Genomic DNA, 12,988 nt, shown 5'->3' with positions numbered 1-12,988 from the left:
AGGGATGGGCTGCCCAGAGCATCCCCACCGACCCAGGGATGGGCTGCCCAGAGCATTCCCCCTGACCCAGGGATGGGCTGCCCAGAGCATCCCCACCGGCCCACACGGAGGGGATGATGAGGAAGGGAAGCCTCTCCCTTACTAGGGGACAAACAGACCCTTCAAACACCCCAACCCACCCTAAACTTTTACCATCCTGTGATCACTGTTTCCCTGAGACAGCATCAACTCCCTCCACCAGAGAAGGAGCCTTGCCTGGCTACTGGGGATGCTGGGAGTGACTGGTCCAAGCCTTCAGCCTCTCTGGGTGCTGACTTGAGTTGGCTGAGCTGCAAGACATCCCTTCTGCCAACCCTCTCCCAAAAACACACCCCACTTGCTCTGCAAGCTGATGTCAACCTGTCCATCTGCGAGGGGGCCGTGAGGATCAGCTGGCACTGCAGAGCTGTTCCTCAGGGATGTGGGAACGTGGGGAGGTGGAAACGGGGAAAAAAAAAAACCAGTAGAAAACAGCGATGAGGCAAACCTGTGGCACATCTCTGGAGCAAACACCCAGCGGGCTAAAATTAGCCCTGTATCCCTGGCACTCTGGATACCTTCCCACCAGGAAAGCAGCTGTCACCAGAGAGCTTCCAGACAGTGAGGGACATCAGCAGTGGGGTGGGGTGTGGCTCAGAGTGGCAAAAGAAGCACAGGGTAGAGGGAGGGCCCTGCCAGTAACCTCCTGCAGAGCCCTAAAAATCACATCAGCACAGCCCAAGAGGTGAGAAAACACAGGAGGCCGGAGAGGTGGAGAGCAGCAGAGGCACCTCACTACAACACTGGGCCAGCACTCAAGGAGAGGAGGAGCAGCAGTGGGGGGACACAGGAATGACCAGCACTGAGATGTCCCAGCAGCAGCATCCTGAGATGTCCTGAGACCATCCTGAGATGTCCCAGCAGCAGCATCCTGAGATGTCCTGAGATGTCCCAGCAGCAGCATCCCCGCAGGGGCAGTGCTGGCAGCAATCCCTGTGCATTCATCCAGCCAGGGCTGCTCCAGGGAGCAGAACCTCCATGCCAGGTCACCTCTGGGCCACCTCCCCCCAGCCAGAGAGCAGCAGGTTTGCTCCTGGAGCAGCAGGACACCTCCCCCTGTCTCAGAACTCTGAGTTACATCTCGCTGCGCCTCTCCCACGTATCAGTTTGGCCACAGGAGAGCCCAGAACGGCCAAAAATCACCTGCCCCCCTCAGGTGATGTGACTCTGGGACAGTCAGCACCGGTGCCAGGCAGGGCACAGCACTGCCAGGGGGTGGCTCTGAGACAGGGGCTGTGTCCAACACCCACCACAGGCAAGAGCATCCCCCCCAGACCCTGCTCCAAGCTGTGTCCCACCAGGAAAACAGGCAGGAGTTCCTTTCTCCCTCTCAGGCCCGGGAAGCATTAGCCGGCAGGGGATGCTGTTGGCTTGGATTGCTTCCTTCTGCTCCCGCCGGGCTCCGCGGGCCAGCCCGGGAGCGCGGGGCTCTCAATGGAAGTTTTATGTCCCTCTGTCCCCTCTCCGGCGTTGCTGCAGGAGGGCACGTTTCCAAGAGAACCCCTCTGGTCTATGGATTATACAGAACGAGGGGCACGGAGCAGGGAGGAAATCCAGCAGCGGAAATCCAGCAGCAGAAATCCAGCTTTAAATCAGCTCCCCAGCCACCCCTGGGGTGACTCCCTTCTCCTCGGCTCAAAAGGTTTGGCACAGCCAGCACAATGCCCAGACCGAGGGCAGCTGAGCTCTCACAGCTCCAAACCACCCAACATCACCCCAAAAAGCTGCTTTTCCAGCTATAAATGTGGGTCAGCAGCGAACACAAAGGTCCTGAGGTGAGCAGAGGGGCTCAAGAGCGGGCAGAGGAGCAGCCCCGAAGTGAAAACCAGCGCAGGTTTTGCCACCTCTGTGCCCATTCCTGTCTCTAAGCAGAGGGTGGCAGCCTGTCCATGGCAAACACAAACCTGGGACCTCTTGCCACAGCAGGGTGGCTGCCCAGGGATGCTGGAGAGGGGCAGGAACACCGGGAGGCACTGCCCTTGTCCCATCCTCCACAAAGGTTTGTGTGTGCAGGGGAAGGGGGTGGGATGAACTGCCAGCCCCAAACACATGCCAAGAGCCTTCCTTCCACACCCTCTGTATCCACAGCCACCAAACAAAGGAGCTGGCTCCCAGGCTCCCGGGAAGCCGGGATTCCCAGTGCCGGGAATGGCAGGGGAGTGGGCACCCGGCCAGGCTGCAGCCACACACACCACACACCCTCCCCCGGCCCTGAGGGGCTGCTCCCACCAGCCAGGGCACACACAGGGGGTGTTCTAAGGGTGGGATTCACTGTTTAGGACAACTGTCAGTGCTGGGGAAGAGATGAGCCACCACTGACACGGGGCAGGGACCAGAGGAGCAGGGACAGGAGGGACAGGGTCACCCCAGGGGCTTTGATCCGTGCCCACACTCAGAATCATAGACTAGTTTGGGTTGGAAGAGACTTTTTAAAGATCATCTCTCTCCAACCCCCTGCCATGGGCAGGGACACCTTCCACTAGCCCAGGTTGCTCCAAGATCCATCCAACCTGGCTTTGGACACTTATAGGGATGGGGCAGCCACAGCTTCTCTGGGCAACCTGTGCCAGCATTTCACCACCCTCGTTGTGAAAAACTTCCTTATATCCAGTCTAAATCCACCCTCCATCAGTTTAAAACCATCAGCCCTTGTGCTGCCCCGACTTCACTCGCTTTTGCCAGGAGATTCCCAGAGGAATTGTCTGCGGGGTGTTTGCCCCACACCTGCAGCTTCCCAGCTCAGCCAGGGTGAGGACTGAGGACACACAGCCCCTCACAACCCCCCCAGGCCGGGTCAGCAGCCCAGCCTGCCCGTTCCACCCCCAGGAGGAGCTCGGGGTGCTCTCCCCCCACCCTCCCCAGGATGCTGGTGAAGGTGAGAGGCTGAGGATGGAGTCAGAGATGAGACAAGCACTAGGTGAGGTGTCCTTAGATCACAGTTTCACACCCCCAGCGCTCCAGAGGCTTTGATGCCACAGCAGCTGCCACTTGAGGAACCAAAAATGAGCCCGGCCCAGCTTCAGGCTGGGCCAGCTGGAGGCAGAGGGGAAGGGAGCTCCTCAAACTGTGATCTAAAAGCAATAGCTCCCTCGGAGGGGGGAGCACACACCCACGGGGGTGGGTGTGCTGTGCCCAGCTCCAGGAGGTCCCTATTGCTCCAGCACATCCCAGGGGGATGGGAGGATGGCACGGACTAACCAGCGACTCTGATGGTGGATGGAAAAATAAATGGGAATTTTTAAAATTATTTTCTTTTTGCATGACACGCCACCACTTACCAGCAAGAAGCTTCCTATGTTCTTTAGAAAGCAGGGGAGGAGAAAAAGGAGAGAACAAAACAGTTAGAAGCAAGAAAACAGGCAGCTGACCCCAAGCTTTCCTCCTCCCCGAGCCCCCTCCGCCAGCACTCCGCTACCAACACCACCTGGAGCACTTCCATCCTTCTCTTCCAGCCCTTTCCAGGCAGCATCGGGCACCAGCTCCCAAATCACCCCAGGAGATCATGGCTGGGCTCCTGGCACCTGCATCCTGGGCAGGAATTCCTTATCCCTTTAGCCCAGCAATCCAACATCTCACATGGAAGATGCAGGAGAAAACCAACAGCTCCCGTGTGGAAGACAGTTATTTTTTCTGCCTGTGGCAGGACCCAAGAGGTGGCCCAGGACTAAACTGTGCCCCTGGAGACCCACCCCAGTCCAGATCTGGCTGTGAAGGGCAGGGGGCAGAGGGACAGCATGACTGGCACTGCCACCCTCGCTTGCAACACAGGAACACACTGAGTTTACCCAGTAAACACCAATCCTTCCCCTATTAACCCTCATTTAGGGGCATCACTTGCCCCCTCTGAGTTTATTCCCACCCCCACCTTCTAAGCACATCGATCTAAACCTCTTTTAACAGCACAATGAGCTCCCAAATCTCCAGAGGGCCAGAAAAAAACCCTCCAGACCCTGATGTCACCGGTGACATCCCACACTGCAAGAGCAGAACGAGGGACAAACGGAACCAGAACCCCAAATATGTGCAAAGCACGACACAAACCCCACCAGGAACACCTCAGCACTGAGTGCTGGCTGTCAGCCACACGAGACAAGCGTGCTGGATTTGATCCTCAGAGGATTTGATCCACGAGGAGCCAACGCTCTTCCCTCCCAAGGACGGCTCCAGGAGACCCCGGGGAACGTCACAGCACAGCCAAAGGCTCAGAACTTCCATTAACTGTTACATTTCATGGATTGTCGTGCCAAGAGGTGTTTTCCCGAAACCAAACTAATTGGGAAGAGTCGAGGAGCTCAGCCTGGAGCTCTCCACAGCTTCCCAAGGATGGGGTGTTTCCCACTCAACCCTTTCCCATCACAGCTTGATCCCTCCTGTCCAAACGCATCACCTGGGCCGGAATTACTTTGGAAGCTGGGGAAAGCAGAGCAGCAGATGAAACAAAGTCCCCAGCAGATGAAACAAGGCTCCCAACAGACGTGATGAAAGAGGAGGTGAAGGGTTAAGCAGCTGAGCATTTTAATAGTCACTCTTGAGCACAGATTATTTATCTGCAAGTAACATAGGGCAGGAGGGAAGCCCTGTAACCATTGTGGAATTCATTCTAGATGCCTATGGAAATAGGAGCTGTCACACAGCCAGGTCCTCATCCCACCAGGGCACGGGGATCTCCCAGTGTGAAATCCAACTCTTAACCCCTCTCTTCTATTCATAGAATCACAGAATGGTTTGGGTTGGAAGGGACCTTTAAGTTCACCTCGTTCCAACCCCCTGCCATGGGCAGGGACACCTTTCACTAGCCCAGGTTGCTCCAAGATTCATCCAACCTGGCTTTGGACACTTCCAGCAGCCCCAGCTTCCCTGGGCAACCTGTGCCAGGGCCTCCCCACCCTCCCAGGGAAGGACAGCAAACCTAAATTTCCCCCCATCCAGTTAGAACCCCCTCCTCCCTTGTCCTATCCATACAGCTCCTGATGGAGAGTCCCTCCCTCTGCCCAGACTGCTCTGCCTGCTCCCAGCACCACAGCACAGCTACTCCACAGTTACAAGCAGGTGGAATTTGGAGCATGTGGTGCTTCCCAGGCTGCTCAGAGAGGACAGACACAGCCCCGGGGCAGCGGGGCCAGGCAGGGTGAGGACACAAGGGACAGAGGTGGGCGACTTCCCAGGGAAAGGGACACCCAGCAGAGGAAAGAGAGGAGGAGGAAGGCAAGGATGGGACACCCAGCAGAGGAAAGAGAGGAGGAGGAAGGCAAGGATGCAGCTGGAACACCCAGCACCCCACAGAGGGGTGCAGAGCCCCCCTTCCCCCTCGGTGCTCTGCGTGCCACGTTGGCAGCAGCTCCACAACGAGCCGTGGGTAATGTGACACTGTGAAGAGCCCTGACAGCTCACTGGGGACCGTGAGGGGAAAAACAAAGTGAGCATTGAGGGCTGGGGAGCGGCCCCGTGCCAAGGAAGTGACGTGCTGCCTCCTCCGCTGGCAACCCCGGGAGCCCTGTCTGCTGGAACCTGTTGGGAGATGGAGGGAAGAAAGGAAGAGAGGGAGGGAAGGGGGGAGAAAAAAACCAGCTTAAAAATATCCCAGAGCAGCACAGTTATTTTGGGATTTTTTTTTTTTTCATTTATAAAAAGAGGAAGAAAAACAGAAAAGAAAGCCAAGACCCCATGACCAGCCCCGGTGTAGATGAGATGTTTGTGTCTGGCTGTGCTCCCTCCCTCTCTCCCTCTGCTCTGATGCCTCTAAATTAAAATTATGTGCATTGTGCTGCCTCCAGCACATCCTTCTGTCACCTGGCAGAAGAGGTGGTGCTTCTGGACCACCCCCCTGTCCTCTTACTCTGCTGCTCCTGGGGAGCAGCAGGAGAGCCCTTGCCAAGGGAAAAGATGGGAATGCCAGTGTGGGACGGAGGCAACAGAGCAAGGGTGGGTGTTGCGTATTTTGGGGGGTCTCAGGTCCCCTGTGTGGGTGTGGGCAGCTCTCCCAGCTCAGCCTGGTCACCTCAGGCACCCGTGGCAGAGGGCCAGGAGCTGCCACCCCACACTGGGTCAACACATCATCACCTCACATGCAGAGCTTCCCTCGCAGCAGGCGGGTCCCCCAGCTGCTGGCACGAGCCCTGGCACCCCGGGGAGCCACCCTGGCATCCCAGGGAACCACCCTGGCATGGCACCATGTCAGTCCTCCACGCTCCTTGCAAGGCATTCCCAGACCCCATCACCAAACACAAACACACACAAGTGACATTCCCAGGACAAATGACATGCCCAGGACAAGTGACATGCCCAGGACAAGTGACATGCCCAGGACCAGCCAGTAATAAACTGTGGCAGAGGGACACAGCACACACACACACAGGGAACAGCTGGAAGCAGGAGAGCTCCTTTCCCACGTGCCAAAGCTCAGCATTATTCCCCAGCTGCACCTACACTTTAGGGTATCCCTGCAGTAGGTCCCACTGGGGTGTGGAGATCCTTGGGATCATCCAGGATCCAAGCCCTGATGTTCCAGTAACAGCAGCTACTTCTCAGAATCAGGGGAAAACCAGGAGCAGCCAGATGGCAACAAGGAGAAGATGGAGTTGCCTGGCCAGGACCCCACAGAGCTGGCAGCTCCTGGGAGCAGGAATTCCAGCTCTGTGGGCCTGGGATGGAACAGGATTGCTGCTCCAGGGCCAAATCCCAGCCAACGGCCCGGGGCAGAGCACAGGGAGGAGCACACGGGGTGAAGGGCAGGCAAGGAAAAGGGTCAGTGTCCCCTGGGAGCGCTGCTGGCTCTGGTTTGGGGGTGGGCAACAGGATCCCAGAAGGGTGAAGGGCCTTGGGACGCACCCACAGCCACCCTGGACGCTTGACCCCGAGGAGCCACGAGCCAAGTGTGAGTCACAGAGACTCCAGACCACTCTTGTGCTCAGCAGCATCCACCCACACAGCACTGCTCCAGCTGGATGGACACCCCAGCCCCTTCCCACAGCGGCCCCTTCCACCCCACAGCTCCTTCTTCCTAAGGCCCAGGAGATCCCACCATTCCAGCAGGGTGCACATGTTCTCCCTCTCGTTTTTTAGAACAAAAGGGCAATTGAGCTGAGCAGCCCCTGGGCCTGACCTGCCTTTCAACTCCAGCAAATTTCCCTGGGCTTTGATTTTTCCCCTCCTGGAGCTGCAGCTCAGCGGAGCAGCTGTGAACACCAAGAAGGGGAAAAGAAGTTTATTTTACTATATATTAAATAAAACAAAACCCGAAAGGAGAGCAGGGGGGGGGCTCTGTTCCAAGGTCAAGCACTTGACTGTGGAAAGTTTTCCTGGACAGAAACACACTTGGAGCAGGGGGATGAGCCTGAGCTGTGCAGAGAAGTGATGCAGAGCAGGAGCTGGTGGCCTGCCTGGGGATGCCAGCCAGGAACAAAGCAGCCCTTCCCCTCCCTTCTGAGGCACCCAGGACATGCCTTTGGACTTACTCCTTCCTGCCAGAGGCTGTGTCAGGAAAAGTGGCACTTTCTGGGAAACCACATGTGACTTGGACCAGTCACAGAGCCATCTCCTGACTAACAGCTCTGATCCTGAGTCACTCCCCAGCTGCATCCCAGGCCACTTCCCTGCCACCTCACGGGTCAGACCTCCCCAAGGCCAGTTGTGCTCCAGAAAAACCCTGCCTGGGCATCCCAACCTGGAGAAGAGGCTCTGGAAAGAGGCTTTGCAGCTGATAATGAAACACGGGGTGAAGCCCAGGGCAGGGGGTTCCTCTGCAAGGCTTCCCTCAGAGGAGCACCTTCTGCATTCCAGGGAAGGCAGCAGGGGATGGATATCACTCACCTGCACCCCCCTCCTCAGGTGACAGAGCTCCCAAGGGAAGCTGCAGTGCCTGCAGAGCCAGGGAAGGGATCCCTGCTGGATCCCAGGAACCCAGCAGCACAGTGTTCCCTTGGCCCTCACACCAACATCCCTGAGAAGCCCGCCAGGGAGCCCAGGTTGGACTGTCTCATTCCCAAGGAAACAAGCCAAGGGTTCCCACGCCACCTTCCCGCCGCTCGGCGCACAAAAGCAACACAGACTTCCTGAAATCCCTCTCTCCATGACCCTCCCTACTGTTCCTCTGCATCCTGCTCCAAGGCCACGCTCTGGGCCGAGATAACAAGGCACTTGCTGCCAAAACCAGCAGCCAGAGGGGCCCAGGATCCATGTGGATCTGCATTCCAAAGAGAGACCTGATCCGAACAGACAGAAAGTGGGGATGGATCCCCGTGGGGGTTTAGCTAATCCACCTAAGGCCAGCGTGGGATTTTGGGAAGAGCTCAGGACGCGGGTGCCAAGGTCCCACTGAAAGCCAGGGCCACTCCAGCACCTGCTTCCCAGCCCCAGCAGGCAGGCAGTGCCAGGAGGGAGCAGGAATGGGATGCTCTGCTGCAACCTCTGTATCCAGCAAAGGAGACAAGGGGCTGGGAAAAGTCAGGATAGCCAGAGACAGCTTCCATCCATTCAATCCTAAATCCCTCCACAAACGAGAAACCCAGGAATTTCTCCCTTTCCTTCGCAGCTGGCAATTAATTCAGGAATTTTTCTGAAGTCTGGGGCATCCAGCCGTCCCCGCTCTTGTAAATTATACACTAATTAACCACATTACAGCCGCTCTCAAAAACATATCAATCAATTGGCAGCCCATCAGCATCCAACAACTGCTGCTGCCGCTGCCATCCAGCCTCCCTGGAGGGCTGCAGTTCTGGGTGTCCGTTGTTTAGGTTTGGAAAACGAGATGGGAGCTCAGGAGCATCCCCACTGCCAGCCCGGGAAGAGGGTGCTGCTGGAAGGAAGAGCAGGAGGCAGGGATTTCCCCACCTTCCTCCATTCCCAAGCTCCCGAAGAACAGTCCCCAAAACGCAGCCAGAATTGAAACCAGATGTGTAGGAAGTGTCTCATTAGCAGTAATTGCTTTGCAAGGATTTGAGGTTTCCCCTCTCTTGCCACCACCAAACACGCTTCTAAGGAGCTGCCGTGGGTTGGGTACCGGGGCTGCGCTGGCGGAGGGGGGGAGGAAAAAAGAAAAAAAACCCCCAGGGCAGAGTCTCTGCTACACAAACGTTTTTATTGAAGGCAGGGAAAGTTTACTCAGACGAGGCCGGCTGCAGGCACCGCGCTGCTGAGCACCACTCCGGCAGATTAAGCTGGAAAAGCTCAGCCTAAAAGCCACTTTGCTGAGCGCGGCTCAGCGCGGCCAAATGACTCGTGAAACGGCCTCACAATTAGCTCCCTTGCACACCCCCAGCCCTGCTTTCGGGAGGGGGGAAAACAGGCACGAGGCGCTGCAGGAACTCGCCTCCTTCCCCACAACTCCAGGCTGATTAGAGGATCTGGCAGGGACTCCAGACCCGGCCATGCCCTGCTCGTGTTCTACCTGCGGAGTGGTTTTCCCTGGATTATTACAGGGCTGCATCCAGACCGATCAAAGGCAGAAATCAGGGCGTCAGGTCCTCGTGGAGCTGTGGCTGTGGCCCAGAACAGGGAGACCCAAAACAAGGCACAAAAAAACAAAGCCACGAGCCACCTCAGAGCCAAGACCCCTCCGAGCCCCTGTGGCATCAAGAGCCATTATTTTTCTCGTGCTGCACAAGTTTTTTTCCTGCATCGGGTGACAACTTCCCACCTAATCCACTTTCCTAAACCGTCTCTTTGTCCTCATGCTGAGCTCCAGCTTCTCCAGATAAAATCACAGGCAGAATTTCTAACTTGTACCAGACCATCTTCCCTACTCTGCCTTGCTGCACCCCACCAGCACTGGGCTTTGATCCCACCTCGGGAAGGAGAGGGAAGCAGATCCAGCTGGGCCATGCTGGGCCATCTCATCTCCTGCCAGGGGGCTGAGCTGCCCCCAGACCCACAGTCCGTGCTGAGGGTGCTCCCACTGGGACAGAAAATCCCGGGAAGCAGCAGCCTGAGTTCTAAACCCCCACCAGAACCACCCTCCGTGCATCTTTCAGGGAGAGGAACGAGCCAGGAGGATACAAGGCTGAGCAGGAGGGGGTGACACACCACCAGCATCGCCTCCCTCTGTCACCTCTGAGCACATCCCCGTCCCAATCCCGACACTGGGATGACACGAGGCACCCCAGTCCCAGCTGGGGTACCCTCCCAGGAGAAGGGCCTTACTGTAAGACCATTCTCCCCCCATTTCCTCCTCCAGCCCTGAAGACAAAGGACTCAGTCTTTGCTAGACACGAACTGACTGTAAGAGCCCCCCCCCCGGGGGGAAGAGCGATTCGAATGTCAAAGGAGGAGTGATTCGAATGTCAAAGGAGGAGTCGCACCCGCATTATTTTTGGTGAGAGGAGCATAATTGAGAGCCTGCAAATCTCCCGTGTTCCTTGGGCTCCTTTCTGCAGTCCCTCCAGCAGGCGGGATCCCCTCTCAGATCTCAGTCTCCAGGGCTCACACAATAGCTGCTTATGTTCGGCCCCAGCGCCGCTTTCTGGGAAGGGAGCCAGGCCTGGCAGCTCCCAGCAGCAGGGAATAAAAGCCCTGTTTGTGCTCCGGAGCCCCTCTGCACCAGTGGGGCACCCTCAAAGGGAGGCAAGGCATCCTCAGCCTGCTGGGGAGCCCAAACAGCAACGCAGACAGATGCCTTGGGCTGAGGGAGAGGGGAGGGAGAAAGAGCACAGGAGCACGAGAGAGAGGCGAGCCTTGTTCCAGGCAGGGCTGTGCAGCCGGCCAGGCCCTTGGGCACAGACGCAGAATGCTGAGCATCCCCCTCCCCGGGCAGCGGGAGCCAAGGATACGGCGCCGGTGCGGTGGGAAACCAGGATGCTCCGCGCTCCGAGCAGGAGGCGGGGTCGCGGTGCCCACCGGGGGCAGGCTGCGTGTCAGCAGGGCTCATGTGGGCATGAACAGGGATCCCTTCACCCCGGGGCACGGAGCAGGCTCTGGAGGCAGGCAGGCAGCCAGCCCCCCCTGCTCTGCCAGTCCTCAGTTGGTGCTCACTGCTGCCAAGCCTGAGCACATGGTCCCGGGGGATCTCCTTCCTGCAGCGTGGCATTCCCGGTGCCTGTGCACAGGCTGGAGAGCGGGAGGTGCCCTTGGCTCCCCCCAGAAGTCCTGGAGAGGCAGCTGGTCCCACCCTGCAGTGCCCATGGATGTCCTAGCAGTACCCAAAGATCGGAGCCACGGCTCAAACACTCTCACCCCCCCAGCTGGCTGGGTGGTGATGAACCCACACACTTGTCCTCTTCCCCATCACAGCCACTTCCACAGGCTCAGCCTCCAGAGCTGGGAGTGGAAATCCCACCCCAGGAGACACCTCAGGTGGCTGCTGCCCCTTGGGGGGGATGCAGGGAGGGCAGGGACAGAGCCAAGGGCAGGCAAGGGCTGGGCTCACACCTCCCCTTCCCAGAAGGGAAGGTGGGAATGGGTGTCTCAGGCCAGGACTGCATCCCTGCCTCCCTCAGCCCAGCACCCAGCCCACCCAGCCCTCCTGCTCACAGCACAGAACCAGGGATGCTAAAACCAAACAGCACCAGCTCACAAGGGGAGTTTTGCGGGTTGAGCAGCGAGGGCAGCACTCAGCCCACGGCCCCTTCAGCTGCCCAGCACGTCCTTGACCACACAGCCTCTCGTCCCACTGGGCTCTCTCAGCACCTCTGCCGTGCCCCAGGCAGTACATCACTCACTTCCCAACATCCTCCCTCCCCAGCACTGCTGTCAGATGCAATAACCAACACCAGTGTCTTTAAAATGTCCGCGGCGGAGCAAAAATGCAAATCGATAAAAAAAGAAAAAAAAAAATCAAACTGGCCTCTTCTTTTCCTTTTTTTCCCCCCCCTCTTTACGAGGCTTTAAAGTTGCTTTTCGACCGTCCTGAATAATTGACGTTAACATGAAAATTTAAAGTCTTTCAAGATTTCATTAAAATTCATTCTCTCTCCCTTCGGAGAATTGTCATTGCCAGAGTCCCATGTAGGGCAGACAGCACAGGCAGCTGCCTCCCTTCACAGCATTTAACTCCCCTCTCTCTGGCTGAAGAAAATTCCCTCTTAATTGTTTAATGGAGACCCTGAAATAACATCCTTCATCGCTCTCCATCAGCAGCCTTCTAATCCCATTCCCTCCCTGCATCCAGCAGCAATCCTGCATTTCTACCTCCTTCAAACCCATTTCAGCTCCAGAATTACCCAGCTTCGTTCCCAGAGCTGCCCAGGGAAGTGGTGGCATCACCATCCCTGGAAGTGTTTCAAAAGCACGTGGATGTGGCACTTGGGGACACGGTTTGGTGCTGAACACAGGGTTAAATTTGGACTCCGTGATCTTGGGGGGCTTCTCCAGCTTTAATGGTTCTGGGATTCTATGACCTGAAAGGCTTTTTCTAGACCTAAATAGGTTCTGTGATCTGAAGAGCTCTTTTCCAGCCTTAAGGATTCCATGATTCCATGAATCATGGCCCTCTCCTGCTCCCAGGCAGCTGCCCTGGCTCCTTCCTAACACTGAACTGTCACATCCAATTAAATTTGCCATGAAAAGAGCGACCCCAGCCCAGGAAAGCTGAGAAAAATGGCAATTTTTTTTTTTTTAATTAATTGCAAGGCTCCAAGTTGTCCTTTAAAGGCCAAAATGAGCAAGGCAGGAGGGGTGGCCCTTGGCTGGGCCATCATACAACCTAAGGAAACCACCACATAACATCAGGAAAGCAGCAGAGAGCAGTAAAAAATGACAGGCTGGAGCTGGTGTCAGTGCCCTTAAAATGACACCAAGGCTACCAAACCCTGTTGGGGCTTTTCTGAGAGCTGTTAACAGCACCCTCTGCTTTCCAGCTGCTTCCCAGCTGCTGCTCTCCAGAGGCTGCCTGGAGAGGGTCAGGTTTCCCATGAAACCCCAGCACAGGCTGTTACCAATTAAGTGTTATAACCTTGGGCAAAGCTCTCCCAATTTACCC

At 56.9% G+C, this 12,988-nt stretch overlaps 1 protein-coding gene across 1 annotated transcript in view; it reads right to left on the bottom strand.

The window, feature by feature from the left end:
* AGRN (agrin) overlaps positions 1 to 12,988 on the bottom strand; it is a 114,635-nt gene that overhangs the window by 66,206 nt on the left and 35,441 nt on the right. The window contains exon 3 of the mRNA XM_017825689.1: positions 3,357 to 3,377. Coding sequence (XP_017681178.1) covers positions 3,357 to 3,377 — 21 coding nt within the window. The remainder of the gene's footprint in view (positions 1 to 3,356; positions 3,378 to 12,988) is intronic.

Source organism: Lepidothrix coronata, unplaced genomic scaffold (genome assembly GCF_001604755.1).
Source record: "Lepidothrix coronata isolate B3197 unplaced genomic scaffold, Lepidothrix_coronata-1.0 Scaffold122, whole genome shotgun sequence".
NCBI classification, from domain to species: domain Eukaryota; kingdom Metazoa; phylum Chordata; class Aves; order Passeriformes; family Pipridae; genus Lepidothrix; species Lepidothrix coronata.
This window is presented reverse-complemented; position numbering and strand designations above follow the sequence as displayed.